General features: G+C 44.1%; 1 protein-coding gene across 2 annotated transcripts in view; it reads right to left on the reverse strand.

Moving 5' to 3' along the window:
* The window catches only part of C8H10orf90 (chromosome 8 C10orf90 homolog), a 220,696-nt gene that overhangs the window by 82,169 nt on the left and 118,826 nt on the right, over positions 1–19,701 (reverse strand). For both annotated transcript variants that reach the window (XM_026781037.1, XM_026781036.1), the window contains exon 3: positions 647–738. In XM_026781037.1, coding sequence (XP_026636838.1) covers positions 647–738 — 92 coding nt within the window. The remainder of the gene's footprint in view (positions 1–646; positions 739–19,701) is intronic.

The following is a 19,701-nucleotide window of genomic DNA, read 5'->3' on the forward strand; positions in this document are numbered from 1 at the left end:
TCAAGAGTTGCGTGTGTGCGATGTGTGACTCTATATTGAAGCTTTGTTTTGGCTTCTGCACAAAGGGTTCAGCATCAGGACTCCCACTCCGGGCCAACAGAAGCATCAAATGAGTCAGCCATTTACAGAGGACCTGGCATATAAACCGGCGATGCTAACCACTATGGGCAGAGCTCTCCACCCTCTGGTTTGAAGCTCTCCCTTATATAAACATGACTTCTAATTTTTGTCTCTGTTTCACACGACTGACGCCTTTTCAGCTGAAACAACCTGTACCAGCATGTTATGTTTCAAAGCACTTCTTCCTGACCTTCCGAATGCTACATGGCAGGACATTCCGGCTACCCCTCCTACTTTTAAATCGTTAGACCATCATACTCCCTTCTGACACTGCAAACTTATATATTGTTAATGAAGATTATAGAAGAGTTATTTAATATATATACGTATATGTATATATATATATATGCACTATACTTTTCCTATAAAATTCTTAATCACTTGTAATTGGATTTTTCCTGATTCATCAATTCAACATTCAGGTAAAGAAAAACAAATCACAAACCTATCTCGAGCAAGCCAGCAATTGTGTTTTATAGTTCAACACCTTTTGCTGACCAGTCTAGAAGTCACAAACATATGTTACCTTGGTGAAGTCCAACTTCCTGTCTGTAACATCAGCCTGGAGAATTTTAAAGGCGATTTGATCATTTGTACTATAATGCGTGTCCAGTAATCCTAGACAAAAGGAGATGACACGGCCACTTTTAGTACACAGAAGGATAAAATAGAATGTGTAACTTCCATTTTATTATAAAATTTAATGTCCCCCACTCCCACAATATACCAGCCAATTGCAGCTCAAGTATATTATGAGCTATGACAAAACCTATGCTTTGTTCCTTCACTGTTCCAGCCACTTCTCCCAGAGTTCATTATTATTGATTCTGCTACAAGAGTCCTTCCCCATACAGTTGTTCCTGTTCTTTAGAGTCAGTAAGTGCTTGACCAGATGTGGCTCTAATCATGTTTCCATTGTCCCAAGTTTACACTCAGAGAGAGAAAACCACATTTCTACATTTCTTGGAATCTCTAGCATCAAGGCATAAGTACAAGACTGACTTTGGCCAGCTTCTCAATACAACCATAACTAGATGGACAGTGGAGGACCAGGTACTGATGGCCAAGCCACTTTAGAGAGCGTGAAGATATTTGGAGGGTAACATAAGGGGATTTTGCTATAAAGACAACTAAGGCTTTGGTCAGGCCTGAATGTAGAGAAGGAGAGACACATGGGCAAGATTTCTCTTGGCTTAAGTTTCCTGATGGATAGAATCTGCTCTGTCTGACTCTTAGAACTCCAAGCATCTTTGGATGAAAGCAAGGAGCATCTTTAAGCTAACTTGGGTCCTGAGGCAGAACTGAGACATGCTTACCCGTGGGTCCACAGTGACAGTGACCCCAAGATCTCTCACAGTAATATTTGCCAGGATGTTCCTACAGAAATGTGAGTTAGACATAGGAAGACCTGACTTGGGGAGTCTGTGCAAAAAATAGCCAGAGATCTAGTCTCTTCAGACCAGGGGCAAAGCATGCTCTCCCCAAGACCACATTCTGTAGAATGTGATTTTTCAAAACACTACGATGGATGATGCTAGTCCTAGAGATTAAAACTGTCAAAAACAGGCTCTCTAAATTTAACATGCTATGTCAGAGTTCTAGAATATGGTGACATCAGGGTGGGGGTGAGGACTCCATCTCCAGCACCATAAAAAGATTCCCTTCTTCTTTAGATAGAGGTTAAAGCATTTTTTAGAGAAAAAAAAATCATATGCCACAGTACTGTCAAGTTTGGCAGATTTGTGAAAGGGCCAGGATTTGAATCTGGGGGTTTCCAAGGGTCACCTCTAACCCACCCAAAGCCTACCTCCTTTATATCCTGTCTTTGAGTGACAATAAACTTCTGTCATGTCCTGACTTGGGCTCTGGCTCCATCTATGACTGTCACTGAATGACAACGGGTCATTCAAGGTGATGTGCACTGATTACTTTCTGTGAAGCACTAACATCAGACCTGAGGGGCTTGGGGGGCTCCTGTGCAATGCTGTTGCTTCCGGATGACCTGACATGAGACTGATGGAGACAGAAGTCACCGGGCCTGCTTGTGTAGCATGGCATGGGAGTGAGGACATTAGAATCAGCACAGTCTTGGGGACTCGATGGGTTTTCATCTGCTCTGCTTTGGCCCTAGCTGGCCCTCGGTGTATCAGCTGTGGACCCCGCCTTCATCCATAAATGCCGGCAATGGTACCACCTACACAAACACAGGCCTTGCCCTCACTGCCCGGGGAGATCTTCATTAAAGCACTTTGGTAAGGATGGAGTATCAGGTAAATATGCCACAAGTGGCTGAGGGGGCTACTGTTAGAGCACAAGCCAAGGTGGCCCCTGCCAAAGTCCAGCAACACTAATGTGGTAGTACCAGTGGTCACACAGACACTAACATTGAACCACAGAGACCCAGGGCTTGAGTTTCAGCTTTGAGCACAGTGCTTGGCATACCCTCGTTCCTCCCTGTGTTATAGAGAATATGAAGGTGGCTACTTCACAGGGTTACTGGAATGACTTGAGTGACACCACTAAGTTGACCTCAGTGTAATGTGCAGAGCATAACATTATGTCATAATAATCACTCGCTATTGGGAAGAGCCTCTTTTCTAGTGGGGGAAAGGGAAGGCTGCTGGGATTGGGAAGCATGAGTGATGGAGTATGTATAAGCTTCCTATGCCTGCTGTAACAAATGTCCACAAGACAAATGCATCCTCTACAGCTGTGGAGGTCAAGTTCAACTCTGGGCTAAAGTCCAATGAGCAGCCCAGCACTTCTTTCTGAAGGTGCTGGGGGGGGGAATTACTTTCCTGGACTTCTCTTGTTGCTAGACACTGTCCATGTTCCTTAATCTGTGCCTGCCTCACTTCAGCCTCCGCTCTTTCCACTGTCCCTTCTTGACTCTTCCCTACTGTTTCCCTTGAACAAGGATTCCTGGACTAGAGTGAGGCCCCCTGGACCATCCAAGATAATGTCTTCATCTCAAGAATGGATGAAAACATGGACATATTTGGGGTATCATATTTCTTGTACTATAGTAATTGGGAAGATTTAGGTAGAGGGACTAAAGAACCTTCAAATATGCATATTAAGTCTATGTAACAACACAGAAAAACATAATGACACACTATGGAAAGGAACCAAAAACCTATGGAGCATGTGACTGTGACATTAATACCATGTATGAGGCAATCTATAAAAACAATAGAATGACTCATGAAAAAATGCCCTTAGGTAAAAAGAACTGCCCTAGGTTGTAGGGCCTGACCAACTGAAGGATGGGTCAGTTAGGATTTATATCTGAAGACTCATTCACAGCTGAGGTAGCAATTATAGTCACATGGCTGGCTATACATAAAATTTTTTGGCCTCACTTTTTCTCTGTTCTCCATCTACAAAGTCATAATACGGGACTGATGCTTCTGAGCCCTCATTGTCCCCTTTGCTGGATTGCTACTCCATCCCTTTACTTGGACAACATCTTCACTCAGGTCCCCCTCTATTGAGTACCCTTCAGTGGCCCATGGATCATCTCTTAGAGAATGCTCTATCCTTGATTCCCTCAACCTCTCTCTCAGGGCTTTGTTTCTTGGAGGAAGAAGCTATGATGGCTAACCATCCCTCTTTTCTACCCCATAGCAGAGTTTCTCCAAGTGCACTCCTTCAGCAACAGGGCCAACACTAGATGAATTGATAATAGACATCTGTTCTGGTGGTACCACCCCCAGATCTATCTACTGAGGATCCCATTGGGAAGCTTAGACATCCACCCATGCTTCTGTCGGTGTTTCAGCACACACAGCTCGAGTCCCACATAGTCTAAGACTAATAACCTCCCTTATAGATGTTAAATTGATGACCAGGAAGGGAGCCATTATGTTTTGACTTAAAAGCTACCTTGCAACTTGCAAGGATCTGGGTCCCACCTCTAAGCAAGGGGATGAGAGGAGGCTTTAATTAATATAAACCTACTGCAATGCTAGTCAATTGATATGCATGAGGCAACTGGTTAAAATCATTCAATGATCCACAGTCACCCTTGCTGGTGTCTGTATCAAGTCAAGATGACTATGAAGATCATCATAGGAGAATTTTAAACAGAAAATGGAAAGGGGTGGGGAGAAAGGTGGACAAGCAAGCAGATGACAAAGCAGGGGGGGAACGTGGAGCAAGGTAAAGAACAAAGAAAGACAAGAGCTAGTCACACTCTGGTGACTCATAGGATGTACATACAGTGTGATAAATTCCTACACATTGGCCAACACAGCTTCAGCTGTCCTGAAGAACAGCCGACAAGAGCCACTGTGTATTGCCTAATGAATCAATCCATCAATGCCACGTGCAAACAGGAAGTGTATGGATCCTGGGTGTGTGCCTGAGTGCACTTCCTTCTGCATCTAAGTCACTGTGTCAGAGGCAAGGTACACTCAGTCCCCTTTCCTTCTACTGGGGGGTTTTGTAGAAAAGCATTTCTAATCTGACAGGAGTCAGAGGGTACTCTTGATTGCCTCTGTCTCCTTAACAATAATCCCTTTCACCGTTTTAAAACACATTTCATAGAGAAAAATTGCTTAAGATTTAGATTTAACTGTCTCTGTGGGATTTAACCTCAGTTAAGCCTCTAGAGATTTCTTCCCATTCGGGACTTCTAGAACAATGTGGTCTTTTGTGAATTTTTCTAGGTTCTCTCCTTGATGCCTTCTGTTCACTTCTGCTTCCTCTTAACACACCCATGTGGAACAATCTCCCCAGAGGGTCCAGGTCCCCTTGATGAGCACCACCTTTAAGCTCAGCTGCTCCAAGTCATCCCTGACTTAGCCTTCCCCAAAGGGAGAGCATTTAACTTCTTTAGAGTTAAGTACTCCATTCCTCTTGTCTACATTCTTGGTAAGCAGTCATACCCCGCTCTACCGACAGTACAGAAGCCTTACCCTTTGCATCCCTGCCTCTTCTCACTGCCAGCATCCTCCCAAAAGGCAAAGCTGGTCTCATGGAAAGGTTCCTCTTCAATGCATTAGTATACTTTCCCTCTGCTCCCTGGTCTTGGCTAGGTCACTCCTAGACATACCTCCTGGCAAGCTTGGCTAAATCCCATCAACACCACCGGCAGTGACCTTGAGTAGAAACTTCATGGCTTAGAAAATTTAACATTGGCGTACCATGTATGGGCACCCAGAGGCTCAAGAGAACCAGGACAGGAACCCTTGAAACAAGACTGCTTCACATCCTGGCTGTGGGTACCTTGAACGTCTTCGCAGCCTTAAACTGTCTCACAACTTGACCACATGTGCTGCCTCCCAGACCTTCCTTGGGTTATCTCCTAGTCTCTCCGCCCTACACAGTGCAAAGTTACCTCCTCTCAAAGGAACTCTCTGACACACTCTTACCTGCACACCCAAGGCTGTGTTAGAGTCTGTACAAGTTGTCTATAGGTGCAGTTAATAGATTGCCATAAGCCACGAGGATCACAGCAACAATAGGTTATTCTCTTATAGCCCTGAAGGCTGGAAACTGAGGTGTCCATAGGGACAAGCTGTGCTTCCCCTGAAGGCTCCAGGGAAGGGTCCTTCCTGTGACTCTCAGATGCTGGGCGTTGCTGGAAATCCTTCATTTTCTTGACTCATGGCCACCTAGCTCAGACCTCTGCTTCCATATTCCCACAGCCATCTTTCTCATGGGCTTATGCCTCTAAATCCTTTTGCCCTTGTAATGATACTGGGTCTAGGGACTACCCTACTCCAGTGTGATCTCCCCTTAACATAGCCATATCTTCAAAGACTCTGCTTTCCAATGAGGTCATACTCAAACCATCAAGGGTTAGGCCTGGAACATCTAGATGGGAGCAAGTAAACTCACAGACCTGTCCCAGACAAGTGTGATGGCATGTACTGTTGTGCCTGTCAATCAGCCTGACTCCTAACATCCATCTCTCTTCCTGGAACTTGGTACCAATGATGTCTGGTCAGTTGAAGCTACCAAGTAGACACCACACAAGTATAACACTTATACTCTGATATCCGTGAGGGGGAAACCAGAACGTACCTTCCCTAGACAGTTTGATCATGTCCCACTGATGTTTCAAAGCTATCTTACTTCATTTCAAAGACCATCTAATGATGAAAACGTGCTTTGCCAAATTGAGAAACATAACCACAGGTTGAATCTGTTGCCACTCTCAGAATGAGTCAGGTTTCCAACCTTCCACCCTGGTCTGGCTGATGAAATCATTGGAATGTTTACCTAGCAACCAGGCAGTGGATAGCCACCTTAAGGTCGCTTCTTGTCACCATTAATTTGGGGGTTAACATCTGAGACTCATTTGACAATGAGTTTCATGAGAATTGTTTAAAAGCTTCCTGCTGGGAACAGTTAGACCTGAGTGAGGGAAAAAAAAAAAACCTCTAAGCACTGTCTGGAGTTGGAAGATTTATTCCCAAACTGTCCCTTCTTTCTTGTGTTTCACTTGCTATGATGATGTCAGTCACTTACTAAGCAGTGAGTCCCTATGAAAGTTCCTCAAGAGGGCTGCAGAGATGTCTCAGAGGTTAAGAAAATGGATCCCTCTTAAAAGTGACCTGAGTGGGTTTTTAGCACTGACACCAGGGGGATCTGAACCACTGGTAACTCTAACCATACATGGTCTAACACCCTCTTCTGGACTCTGTGGAGACTTGCACTCACATGTACACAGACTTACATAGATACACATAATTTTAAAAAGTAAAAATAAATCCATGGTAAAGTTTCTTAGGACTAAATATACTCAGGTAACATCATAATGTTAAACAATTTAATCTACCTAGTTCTAGTTTTTATACACTACTCTAGCTCAAGTTCAGCAATATGACAGACATTCCATCTACTGCAATAGCTATTATGGTTGGCTTTTATAAAATCAAGTAAACTATCTTTGACCCTAAGATATGGAGAATATTTTCTTGTGATTTATATGTGACTCAATTTGAAGTGGCTTCCACAGTTATTCCCCCTTATCTAGGAAGGGAAGCAGTCTCTGACACAACTGAAGTATTAAAATTGCAGATGGTATCAGCTATCTACATACTATGCCTTCCCTATACTGGGAAACCTAGGACAAAGTGCAATTTAAAAATCAGGCAGAATATGAGATTGGCAGCAGTAACAAATGATAAAGCATGAACAATCACTATAATATGCTATAGCAAAACTCACTCATTCTCTCTCTCTCTGTGTGTGTGTGTGTGTGTGTGTGTGTGTGTGTGCTTGCGTGCGTGCGTGCGCGCACGCGCGCACAGGTGGAGGGCCAGAAGATAGTCTTCATTATTAATCTTTGGGGTACCATTTATACTTTTTTTTTTAAGACAGGGGTCTTCCATTGACCTAGACCAGTCAAAAACCCCCATGGATCTGCCTGTTTCTGCCTTCTTAGTATTGAGGTTACAAGTATACAACATCATGCTGGGATGGATGTGTGTGTGTGTGTGTGTGTGTGTGTGTATTTTGCATACACCCATATATGTATTGGTACACATGCCTATATATGTTGTTGGAAGTCAAAGGAGGGTTCTCTATAACTTTCTACCTTATTATTTTTTTTCTTTTTTGGTTTTTTGGTAGAGGATTCTCTGTGTTAACTGCCCTGGCTGTCCTAAAACTCCCTCTAGAACCAGACTGGCCTCAAGCTCACAGAGATCCACCTGCTTCTACCTCCTGAATACTGAGATTAAAGGTGGGTGCCAACACTGCCCTCGCCTGCCTACCTTACTCTTTTAAGGGAGGGTCTCTAGTTGAACCTGGATCTTGTCACTTTCCAGCTAGACTGGCAGCCAGCAAGTCCCAGTGATTCTCCTGTCTCTCTAACCCACTCAGTGCTGGGGCTGCAGGCCTGAAGGGACAATGCCCAGCTTGTGACAGTGGGTACTGGGATCTGCTCTCCAGTCTTCACAGGCTCAGTAAGGGCTCTCCCCTCTGAGTCAGCTCTCAGCCTAACTCTGGATTCTTTTTTGCTTTTTTAATGTAGGTTCTGGGGAATCGAACTCAGGTCCTTATGCTTACACCGTGGCCACTTTACCCACTGAGCCACCTCCTCAGTGCAGGTAATGCACAGCTTCTGAAACACGAGTTGCTTACTTGTGTGGTTCGCCACTTGATACTCTCAGACTATCGCTGGTGATGGGAAACAAGCCATACTCAGGGAAGCCACAGGTAAAGGGAGACAGTTGTGGCCAACCACAGAGTGATGTGCTGTTTAAGCCGTGCTAGAAGCCAGTAACGTACTGCAGTTACTGAACCGAAACCCCTGGGCTAAGATGATCCAGGCACACATGAGTCACCATGCAAGCATGAGCGATGCAATGGCCAAGGCCAAAGGGGTGATCTGGCCAGCTGCACAATTCAGGACCTTTTATGAAACGGGTCATTTGGGATGGGGACAGCTTTATGTTCTGGGATGAGGCATCCACAGCGTGGTCATTATCTTGATGAGTAGGGCCTTTGTAGGCCACGTGAATGTCACTGGCTGAACCCGAGGCGTAGCACCATCAGGTCACAGCGGCTGAGTCGGATGGAGGGCTGACCTCAAGGCAGATGTTGGCTAGGCACCGTCCACATACTTTGTCAGTTATGGAAGAGAATACAGACGTTTTAGAAGCCTGTGGATTTTTTAATCCTAGGGAACATAATTGAGTAAGACCCCCAGAGTATGAGGCACAGCACCTTGGAAATCTGATGCAGGCGCTCTGTGGCTAAGTGGCAGGAATGTGAGTCTCCTCTAGAGGAGGCAGCATAGGGGCACAATCTTCGACTGTGAAGACCACCCAGCATGGTCAGGCATGCGCAAATCCCACATTCCTAGTGAGGCTTGCTCACAATCAGAGCAGCAGCTCCACCACCCCAGCCTTGGAGAAGCACAGCACCAGAAGGACATGCACACATGACACTCAGAAGTCCCTGTCCCTGAGGAGCCACAGCCTAATGGGGAGAGGGATGTAACATGTGGCTTTAAAAATCTGTTGTGAACATACATAAGGCAACATTTCCCATCTCTTTCATTTTTAAGCATGAGATTTGGTGGCATGAAGAGCAGTTATATTGAGACACAGCGGTCACCACCATCCAGCTCCTAGAACATCTCATCTTACAAAACTGAAGCCATCCTTACACAATAGAAACTCCCTGTTGATACACCTCCAGCCCCTGGCTCCTAGCCTTTTACCTTTATGAGTCCCCAGCACTAGGAATGACATCTGAGGTGAACATACAAGCAGCACGCGTGACTGGTATCATTCATATAATATAACATCCTCCGGGTTATCCATGTGTGGAATTCCTGTCCTTTGAAAGCTGAGTAGCATCCTGTCGTACAGATAGATGCCAATCTGCCTATCTATTCATCTATTAGCTGGCACCTGGGATGCCTCTGTATTGTGGCTACATGAGTAACACTAAATACAGCAGATGCGCAAATATTTGAGTCCTGGCTTCTCCTTCTTTCTTGCAACTTCACCTTGGCCTTTCATTCTGGTGACTCTGTCTTGATCTTTTTATTTTTATTTTTATTTTCTTTTTTTTATTGAAAAAAATTTCCGCCTCTTCCCAGCCTCCCATTTCCCTCCCCCTCCTCTCGCCCTTCTCCCCCTCCCCCCACTCTTCTCCCCCTCCCTCTCCAGTCCAAAGAGCAGTCAGGGTGCCCTGCCCTGTGGGAAGTCCAAGGTCCTCCCCCCTCCATCCAGGTCTAGGAAGGTGAACATTCAAACTGGCTAGGCTCCCACAAAGCCAGTACATGCAGTAGGATCAAAACCCAGCGCCATTGTCCTTGGCTTCTCATCAGCCCTATTGTCCGCCATGTTCAGAGAGTCCGGTTGTATCTCATGCTTTTTCAGTCCCAGTCCAGCTGGCCTTGGTGAGCTCCCAATAGATCAGCCCCACTGTCTCAGTGTGTGTGTGCACCCCTTGTGGTCCTGACTTCCTTGCTCATGTTTTCCCTCCTTCTGCTCTTCATTTGGACCTTGGGAGCTCAGTCCGGTGCTCTAATGTGGGTCTCTGTCTCTATCTCCATCCATCGCCAGATGAAGGTTCTATGGTGATATGCAAGATATTCATCATTGTGGCTATAGGATAGGGTCATTTCAGGTTCCCTATCCTCAGCTGCCCAAGGATATTGATGCACTCCTTTTTTTCTGGAAAATGCATGGTCATATTACTTTGGTGACCTAAATTTTTTGCACTGGTTTGTAGTAGCCTTCTGATTTGGCAAAGTCAGACCAACCTGAGTATTTGATTTTTTTATACTGTAGCCATTGGTTTCTAAAGACATGATAGAAGAAATGGATACCTTAATCAAAAAAAAAATGTTAAATCTAAAAGAAATATACATCCAGTAAATCTTGAACACTATGAAAAGGTCAAACCTAAGACTAACAGGAATAGAAAAACAAGAAGAAACCCAGCTCAAAGGACCAGAAAGTATTTTCAACAAAGTCATAGAAGGAGATTTCCCTAACCTAAAGAAGCAGATGCCTATAAAAGTACAAGAAACTTACAGAACTCTGTCTTGATCTTACACAATATTTTCTTAGGTCGACTATAGTTCTTTCATATGTGGAGACCAGGGGACAAACTTGAGCACCATTCCTTAGATTTTAGTCAGCTTTAGTCTCTGACGTTGTCATTGGCCTATAATTCACTAATGTAAGGTAGACTGGCTGTCCAGCCAGCCCAAAGGAACCACCAGCCTTTGCCTCCCCAGCATTGGGATTACATCCTGTACAACTGTGCCCAGCTTTATTATGCTGGTTCTTGTGAGTTGAACTCAGGTCTTGCAATCTCCACAGAACTATAGTATCTTCCTGAGAAGTCTGTAGGGGAGGGAGGCAGATGCATAGAACATATTCGCAGCCGCATGAAAGCCACCGTTTTTAAAAAGTTATCTTTTTCTTCTAGGCTACTGTCCTGCGTAAGTGAGGGGGAAATGGGAAGTAGGTTAAGGCCCTGATTGACAGTGGCAGATGGCTGCAATTGAACATAGGCGATCAGTGCTGTATGGTCCTTCCTTCAGAAGGGATTTGGAGATGGAAGGGAAGGGGAGACTTCTCTTTCCATGAGTCATCTACAGAGTTAGTGGGCAGCCACACTCAGGGAAAGCAGGGCCCAGGTGTGGGTACTAAACATCCTGCCCCTCCTAGGAATCTAAGTGGAGAACCATGACTCATGGGAGTAGAAAGACTTGGTGGAAGAAGAGCATCTTGTCTTTGTTCCTCTGACCCCATCTGGATACTAGGTTCCAGACCCCATTCAGCTGTACCCTAAGCAGGTTGGCATCAATCAAGGATTCAATGCCCCACCTCTTCCTGGACTGCAGAATAGTGCCCTGTTCTCTCCTGGAGTCCTGTCCTAACATGACTGGGACATGAAATCTTGAGGATGTGTGAGCCAAGGTACACGGGAGAGGGTGGCAGTCACCACTTAAACTTTGTCCTTTCATTGAGAAGAAACTGGCCTGATTTTCACTGGGCTTCTTAAAACTATGCTTTCTTCTTCATCAAGCTTGCTGAACACAAATCACTATTCTACCATACTGAAGTCATTCAGACATTTGATTTCTGGGGAAGTCATTGTCCAGGTGGCTATTGTCCTGTCCCTTTAAGAGACAAACCCTGCCTATTCCCTCCCTCATCCACCATAGATGCAGGTAGATTTCCCTTCTGCTTCCAGACTGAGCTTCTTCCTTTTTAGGTCTCTCCCAAAGACACAGCTTCTGCCTTGCTCCCTTCTCCCCACTTCTCCCCTCTGTTTCTCCTTTTCTCTTTCTCTCTGCCTCTCTCTGCTCTTCCCCCTTCTCCCCTTTCCTTTCCCTTCCATAACCTATGGAATAAATATCCAACCTCACTCTGCATGGTATGCCTATCCATCTCAGTTTCTCACCCACCATGCAGGGCTCCTCGTGGGAGTGGCTGCCCCACTAAGGTCTCTCATCCACTATGCGGCTCCCTGTCTAGGACTTGCTGGCCCTCATGTCTCACGGGCCACTCCGGGGCTCCTTGCCTGGGACTGTCTGCCCTTGTGGCCCTCTGTGGTCTTGTGCTCATTGCCCACTGCCACCCCTTGAGGGGATCTGCAGTGTTTCTGACGCTGTGCCCCTTGGGGATCTGCAGTGTTTTACCATAACAGCTATTACAAAACACTGGGGACAATGGTGACTAAGTAGAGGAAGCCTCCTTCCCAGTTTCAGCCTGAGTGGCATCCAGTCTGTCATAGGAGCCCAGTTTCCCAGATCATTAAGCAAAGGCACACAGCTTTCTAGAGGATGAACAAGGGTGATTAGATTCTAGTTCAAGGCTAGAGGATGACCAAACACAGGGACAGAAAATAGGACAGTTCTGAAACCTCTTCAAAAGAGGACCAGAGAGGACCCAAGCCCAGCTGACAAGGATGACTCCAGGGACATCAGAGAAACCTGTCAACTCAGGTTCATTAGAGAAACAAGATGCAAAAATATTCTCATAAGATGTCAGGGTGGAGAAACGTGACACTTGGGTATGGGACTAGTGGCTTCTTACTGTCAGTCTGTTGGTCTGGATTGGCCAGAGCAGCAAGCCTGGTTCCCGGGGCCCACTGAGATGATTACAGGCTCTGCCAAGAGCTGGACAAATGAGGCTGGTGCAGCGTCTAAAAGCCCCACGTGGTAAATCTCTCATTAGAAGAGTCATTAGTTGCACACAGCACATCAAGCGACTGGGGTAGGGAGTGAGGAGAGGTGCCATCACTGGGCTAGATCTAAGAGCCCAACAGCAGAGGAAAAGCCCAGGCTTCGAGAGACCTGCCCACACTCCTGCCATTAGCTGGATCCCTGCTTAGAAAGCGAAGGAGCCTCTGCAGAGCCCTCTAACAGCTTCTCAGTCATGCTGAACAATTAGAATGAGGTTGCTCTCACCTGGAAGGCTTTCCCCTCGAGTTCTTGGGCTTTTTGTCAAGGATGAATGCAACCACAAGCTCTCAGCATTCCCTATCCTCTCTGCCTTCCCCTGCTGCTTAGACTAAAGCTCGTGCTGGGTCAAGAATCACAGAAACTGCCCCTGGAGGTGAGAGGCATGTAAGAATTCAAAATCTCCAGAGCCCTTACCATAGCCACTCCTACCTCATGCAAAGAAGAAAATAGCAGGACCCAAGATGGCCAGGGCCTCCCCAAAAAGTCTCAGGCAGGAAGCAGCAGAGTCAGTCTCACTAGGTCAAGCCTGATGACATCACTCAGTCAAGTCTGATGATGTAGTGCCTGTTAGCTTTTAGGGTCAACTTGACACTACCCAGAATCACCTGGGAAGTCTTAATGAGAAATTATCTAAACCAAGATGGCCTGTGGGCATGTCTGTGGAGGACTGTCTTGGTCTGGAGTGCTAGTTGATGTAGCCCTAGCCCATGGTGGGCATCATCATTCTCTAGGAAGGTGTTCCTGAGCACTTGGGGACAGTAGAAAGCCAGGTGGAAGTAGCAGCAAGTAGGCAGCTTGGTGGCTTCATCCCCAGTGCACCTGATTGTAGATACATGACTAGCTGCTGCTTTGAGTTTCTACCCCCGCTTTTCTAAAATGATTGACTGCAAGCAGGATTTAAGCCAAAACAAATCCTTTCCTCGCCTAAGTTGCTTTTGCTTGGGATATTTTATCACAGCAATAGAAATAAAACTAGAACAGAAGGCCTGGATCTTTGTCATTCTAGTTTCTCTCTAACCGAGCCCCTTCCTGCTGAGTTGAGCCATGCATGCTCCTCCAGCCTCCAGACGATTATGTTTAAACCAGTGTTCCATAAAGTTTCCATCTTAAACATGACAGACACAGTTCAGTGGCTCCAGGGCATCTCTGTCACCTCCCAAAGAAGCCCCAGGCCTATTAGCAGTTAACCCCTATGCCCTCATCACCCCAGTCCCTTTTACATACTAATCTACTTTTGCTCTCTGGTTAGCTTATCCTAAACACTCCATTTAGTGGGGTGATGGGATGTGTGACTTTCTTGTTTGACTTCTTTCACTTAGCTATGCACTGAGACTTTATCCATTTTCGTAGTCGAGTAATACTCTGTTAAATGGAAAGACTGCCTGTGAGCTGGTGTGTATTCATCCGCTGATGGGCATTCAGGTTGACCCAGTCTATCATGAACATTTGTGTTACAGGTTTTCATGTAGCTGTGTGCCTGCATACCCTGAAATGCCGAGGTATACTGTAACTTTGTGTTTACATTTTGAAGAATTGCCAAACCAATTATTTTCCAAAGTGACTATATCAACTTCTGTCATTAGTGACAACACAGGCAGGTTTTATTTTGTTTCTACTGTTGCTACTTTCCCATCCTTGCCAACCCTTGATATTGTCACATTTTCCTTATAGCTACCCAAATCCATGTGAACTGATAGCCCACTGTGCTTGCATTTCTTTGATGGATAACAACATTGAGCATCTTTTCATGCACTTACTGGCCTCCCCACACCCCGCCATGTATTCCTGGGAAGAGAAATGACAACAGTGGTTCCTAGACTCTATACCTGGACAGTCAAAGATGGGGCTCATATCATACATAAGTGAGGCTGAGAGATCAGCGCAGAAGCGGGCTTACATCCTGCACAGCTTCTGAGGTTTTCAAGCTAGGCCAGTACTACCTAGACCACTGTATGTCCCTATGCCTCAGTTTCCCTATCTACAAAGGAAGCATTGTGCATTCTATTTTACTGGATTATTATGAGTGCTGAGAGAGAAGGAGGAGGAGAGAAGGCCCTCAGCACACTGACTGCTCATGGAAGCATCAGATGAACTTCATTTCTTTACCCCCACAGTAAGCATTACCTCAGCATCCACCATGATGGGGCACTGGCGTGGGTACTGAGGTCACAGTGATGGACACAGCAGACAGAAAAATTTCTGCCCTCCTGGAGCTTCTGGGCACTCTAGCATTCCCAAAGAGTTAATGAGGCTAGTTATTATTATAATTCAACATTTTTACTCTTGATTGCAAAATAAGTACCAGTTCATCAGAAAGCAGAAGGACAAGACAAAGGGAGTTTCACTAATGAACTTGAACTTTAGTGAGAGACCAGCATTAGCTTCCATAATTGCAGCTCACTGTCAGTTCCGGGTGTGGCCTTTCATTCCTCTCTGAGACTAAGAGAAGAGAGGCCCAAGAAACCACTGGGTGCAGGTCCACTAAGTATCAGGAATGTGAAAAGCACACACACACACACACACACACACACACACACACACACACACGCATGCACGGGCATGGGGGAGAGAGTTAACACCTCTAGATACCTATACAAAGGAGCCTTAAACACTTTCCAAGCTAGGAGTGATTTAGAGGCATAAAAGCATAGGATGCAAAATCAAATGAAGGGAGCAAAGGGCAAGGAAGGCAGCTCAAGCTGCTTGAGATGCACACCAGAGCTAAGTGGGGGCTTGGACACAGAGGAAGGTGGGTGGGGCCTGGGGGCTTGCAGCAGGGCTAGGTGAAGCTACTAAAGGAAGAAGAAAACCTGACAACCTAAAGAGCACCATTGGACAGGTATCCAATTAGGTCCCAAGACCATGTCCCATAGATCAATACTCATTGTCAGTTTTACTTGAGGTCACTCCTAAGGACTTAACAAGCCTCTGAACCTGCCCCACGTTCCCTTACCTGCTCTGCAATCTGACCTAAATGAGTACTTGGATGCTAGATCCTTCTAGAACATTCCATTGGAAGAGCCTTTTAACATGAGCTGTAGCTGATTTCCAGGGTCCTGTGGGATTCTCTGCAGTCTGATGACTGTAATCTCCATGTGTATGGGATGGTGGCATAGGGGACATGTCACACCTGGCTAGTCAAGGTACTAGTAAGGCTGCATTTGCAGAAAGATGGATGAGAAACAGCCAAGAATTTGTCCTATCAAATGGTAAATTCTATGAAAGTGAGGGGAAAGGCAGTATATTACTAGAAAAAGAACAAATCTGAATTCACAGAACAGAACAGGAACCACAAAAGACAACATGAGACATAAGGAAATATAGAAAATAATGAGCAGGCATATCTTATTAGTAGATACTAACCATAAAAACAAAATGAATGACAGTAAATGATGACAGAATAATCCATTATTATTTTGAAAGAAAGAAACAAATAGCATCCCCATTGCCACCAAACCCACCAACCAACTAAGAAATGTGAAAGTAGACTTTTTTTCAAAGCCAGGAATGGTGGTACATGCCTGACACCTCAACACTAGGAAGGTAGAGTATGAAGATTGGAAGTTCAAGGTCATCCTTGACTGTGTGGCAAGTTTTAGGCCATCCTTAGCTATATGAAAGTCTAGCTCAAAATTTAAAAAATATTTTAAAAACACAGAACAGTTAACATTTTTATCTCCCTGGGTAGGAAAAATGTGTCTTTAGAAAGTTCTCAAAGAAAATAGTATTTAATAAAAGTTGAATAAATCCAATTATTTTTAATAATTTCTCATCACTAAGAAATCCCATGTAGTATCAGGCTAACTCATAGACTGGGAAAACAATATTGAAACTCATGTAACATATGAAAGCTTAGCAACAAAATTAATTTTTAAATCTCTTAATCTGGAGAAGGCCAAAAGGAAAAGTGATGAAATCAAAATGGGTTTTTTTTTCAAGGGAGATATAGTCCGCAAGCAACTCAAAAGATAGGCAGCATCTATAGGCTCTGTAGTGGTGCCTCCCTTCTCATTCCTGACAATGGCTCTTGGTGTGTTTTAAAACATTTTTTTTCTGAGAAAGTTCTGTTGATTACTTTTGAAGAACTAGCCTCTAGTGTTTCTTGTAATTTTTTAAATATTTTATTGATTTCTGTCATTATTTTGATTTGCTTTTATTACCCATGTCCACACTTGTATCTCAAGATCATTCATTTTCACTATTTGGCAGCTAAATATTTCACAATCTATTTATAAATTCTCTTGTCAAAAAACAATTTTGGTTTCTTTTTTTTTTAAACATTGTCATTTTCAGTTATTACCAGTGGGGAGGAAGATGCTATATCCTGAGGCCAAGAATGTCCACAACCATCTTATGATACACAAGGCAGACAGACAGTTATAACAAGGAGCTGGCCCAGAATGTCAATAGTTCTCAAGGTAGGAACCCTGACACAGACACAAAACTGTTATGAGATTTACAAAGACAATGCAATAATCCTTACAAGGACAGATTCATCCTAACCAAGTAAACTTTTTTTCAGCCCTAGAGTTCACTGAGGAAAGGCTGATCTGAACTCTTTCCTCTCACACTTCACAGATACTAATCTGTGATAAATCACAGACCAACATCTTTTATAATACAACATGGTAGAACTTCTTTGTGAATTGGAGTCAGTGAAGGTGTGGTGTAGGAGGGTCTTCTTTCTATGTGTTTCTTTCATTGGTTAAATAAAGAGACTGTCTTGGCCTTTTGATAGGACAGTAGCTTAGATAGGCAGAGTAGACAGAACAGAATGGTGGGAGAAAGAAGGCAGAGACAGAGAAGCTGCCAGGTCAGACATGCTGAATCTTTCCCGGTAAGCCATGAGCTCATGGTTACATACAGATTATTAGAAATGGGTTGAATCAAAATGTGAGAGTTAGCCAATAAGAGGCTGGAACTAATGGGCCAGGCAGTGTTTAGAGGAATATAGTTTCCATGTAATTATTTCAGGTGTAAACTAGCTGGGAGCTGAGCGGCAGGAAGTGGCCCATTGCTCTTTTTACAATAAAGCTGTCTTATACAAAGGCTCAGAAAACAACTACAATAAAATAAGGGGAAAGAATAAATTGAACTTCAGTAAAGTTGTATCTTTTGTTCACAAAGAGACATAAGAAAAATGAAAAGGCTACCACAAATAGGGATGGAATATTGCAATCTACAATTCTAACAAAGGATGGATATCTAAGATATTTAATAGACAAGGGCATTCAAAGTATTAACAAGAGCACAAATGGCCCAATGTAAAATGGAGTTACCAAACATCTGGTTTTTTTTCCCCCTGGGTTGGCAACAAGTTCCCTTTCTTTGATTGTTGCTAGGCAGCTGTGAGTGGCTTACAAACCCAGGCCACCCAACCCAGGGTATTAAATCCTGGGTCCTCTACAACTTGGTTATGGAGGAAGAATGTGCTTCCAACCCTTCCCAACCATGCTTGCAGGATTCTGGACTATGTCTGGCTCCTTCTGTCTCTATTCACTCCAGCCTTCTCTTCCCTGCCTTGACCCATGTCTTCATCTCTGTATCCATGTGATGGGTTGATGTGAGACTTCCTTCTTTATACTGTTAATATGTTTTATTGCCCTTGGTTAATAAAGAATTTGCTTTAGGCCTATGGCAGCACAGTATAGAGCAAGGCAGAAATTCCAAGCAGAGATAGAGGAGAAAAGAAGAAAGAATAAGGAAGATGCCATGTAGCTGCCAAAGGAGACAGATGCCCTGGAACCTTACCAATAAACCACAAGCCTCATGGTAAAATACAAAATTATAGAAATGAGTTAATTTAAAATGTAAGAGTTTGTTAATAAGAAACCTGAACTAATATGCCAAGCAGTGTTTTAATTAATACAATTTCTGTGTGGTTATTTTAGGTCTGGGCAGCAGGGAAACAAATAAACAGCCTCCTACTACAAATTGGCATCCAATGTGGGGCTGACTATATCCACATAAAACCCAAGAGAGCTTAAAAAGAAATTCTAGACATAAAACAGAGTTTAGTGCAGCTTCTTAGTAGCTGCATTTTTTTTTCAGATGGGCTCTGTTTGCTGGTAGTGAGCAGGAGTGCTATGGCTCCTTTAAGAGAGGTCTTCCTGACTCAGCATTGGCAGTGAAGGCTATGTAGCTTCTTTAAGGGAGGGCTTCCTGGTTCATGCTAGTTGCACAAACAGCTCTGACTACTTCAGGAGGCCAAGCACTTGGGTTCTGTGAGCAGCGTGTTACAAATTACTTAATGGTATGATCCTGGAGGTGGGGCAGTGTGCATGGCTCTCAGAGGCAGTGAGCATTCCTCTAAGATAAAAAAAAAAGACCTTTAAATGGGTCACAGTGTTGGATAAATGTACATAGCCTTGAGAGAGAGAGAGAGAGAGAGAGAGAGAGAGAGAGGAAAAAGAGTATAGACAGTTATAATATAAAAGAGTAAGGCAGTCATAGATTAAAGGAGTAAAGATAATAAAATAAATATTAATCTTGTAGAAAAAGTAAGAGTAAGAAAAATAAACCATGTAAAGATGGAATATACACAGAGAGTCTGGAATATGTATTTTATTGTGTTTTCTTTGAATTTTTTGACTGTGAATGAGCTAAGTACAGAGAGATATTTGATTCTGGGGGCTGCTAAGCTAAACCAACATATATACTTTAAAGGTATCTTGATTTCAAAATTTGGGTCTAAGGATATGTTGCTTTGGAAAAGAGGTCCTGCCTTTGTTTTCACAGAGGATGAGAACCTGTGTATTCCTTCCAGACTAATGTGGTTTGATGAAGCAAGATCCCCTGAAAAGTCTCCATAAACCCCCCCCAAAATGCTTAGCCCAACAAAAAGCAGGAAGCAGTTTGGAGAAAACTATGTCCAAATTCCCAAATATTGTTTATAAATGTTTGTTTTC

The sequence above is a fragment of the Microtus ochrogaster genome, chromosome 8, assembly GCF_000317375.1.
Source record: "Microtus ochrogaster isolate Prairie Vole_2 chromosome 8, MicOch1.0, whole genome shotgun sequence".
Taxonomy (NCBI): domain Eukaryota; kingdom Metazoa; phylum Chordata; class Mammalia; order Rodentia; family Cricetidae; genus Microtus; species Microtus ochrogaster.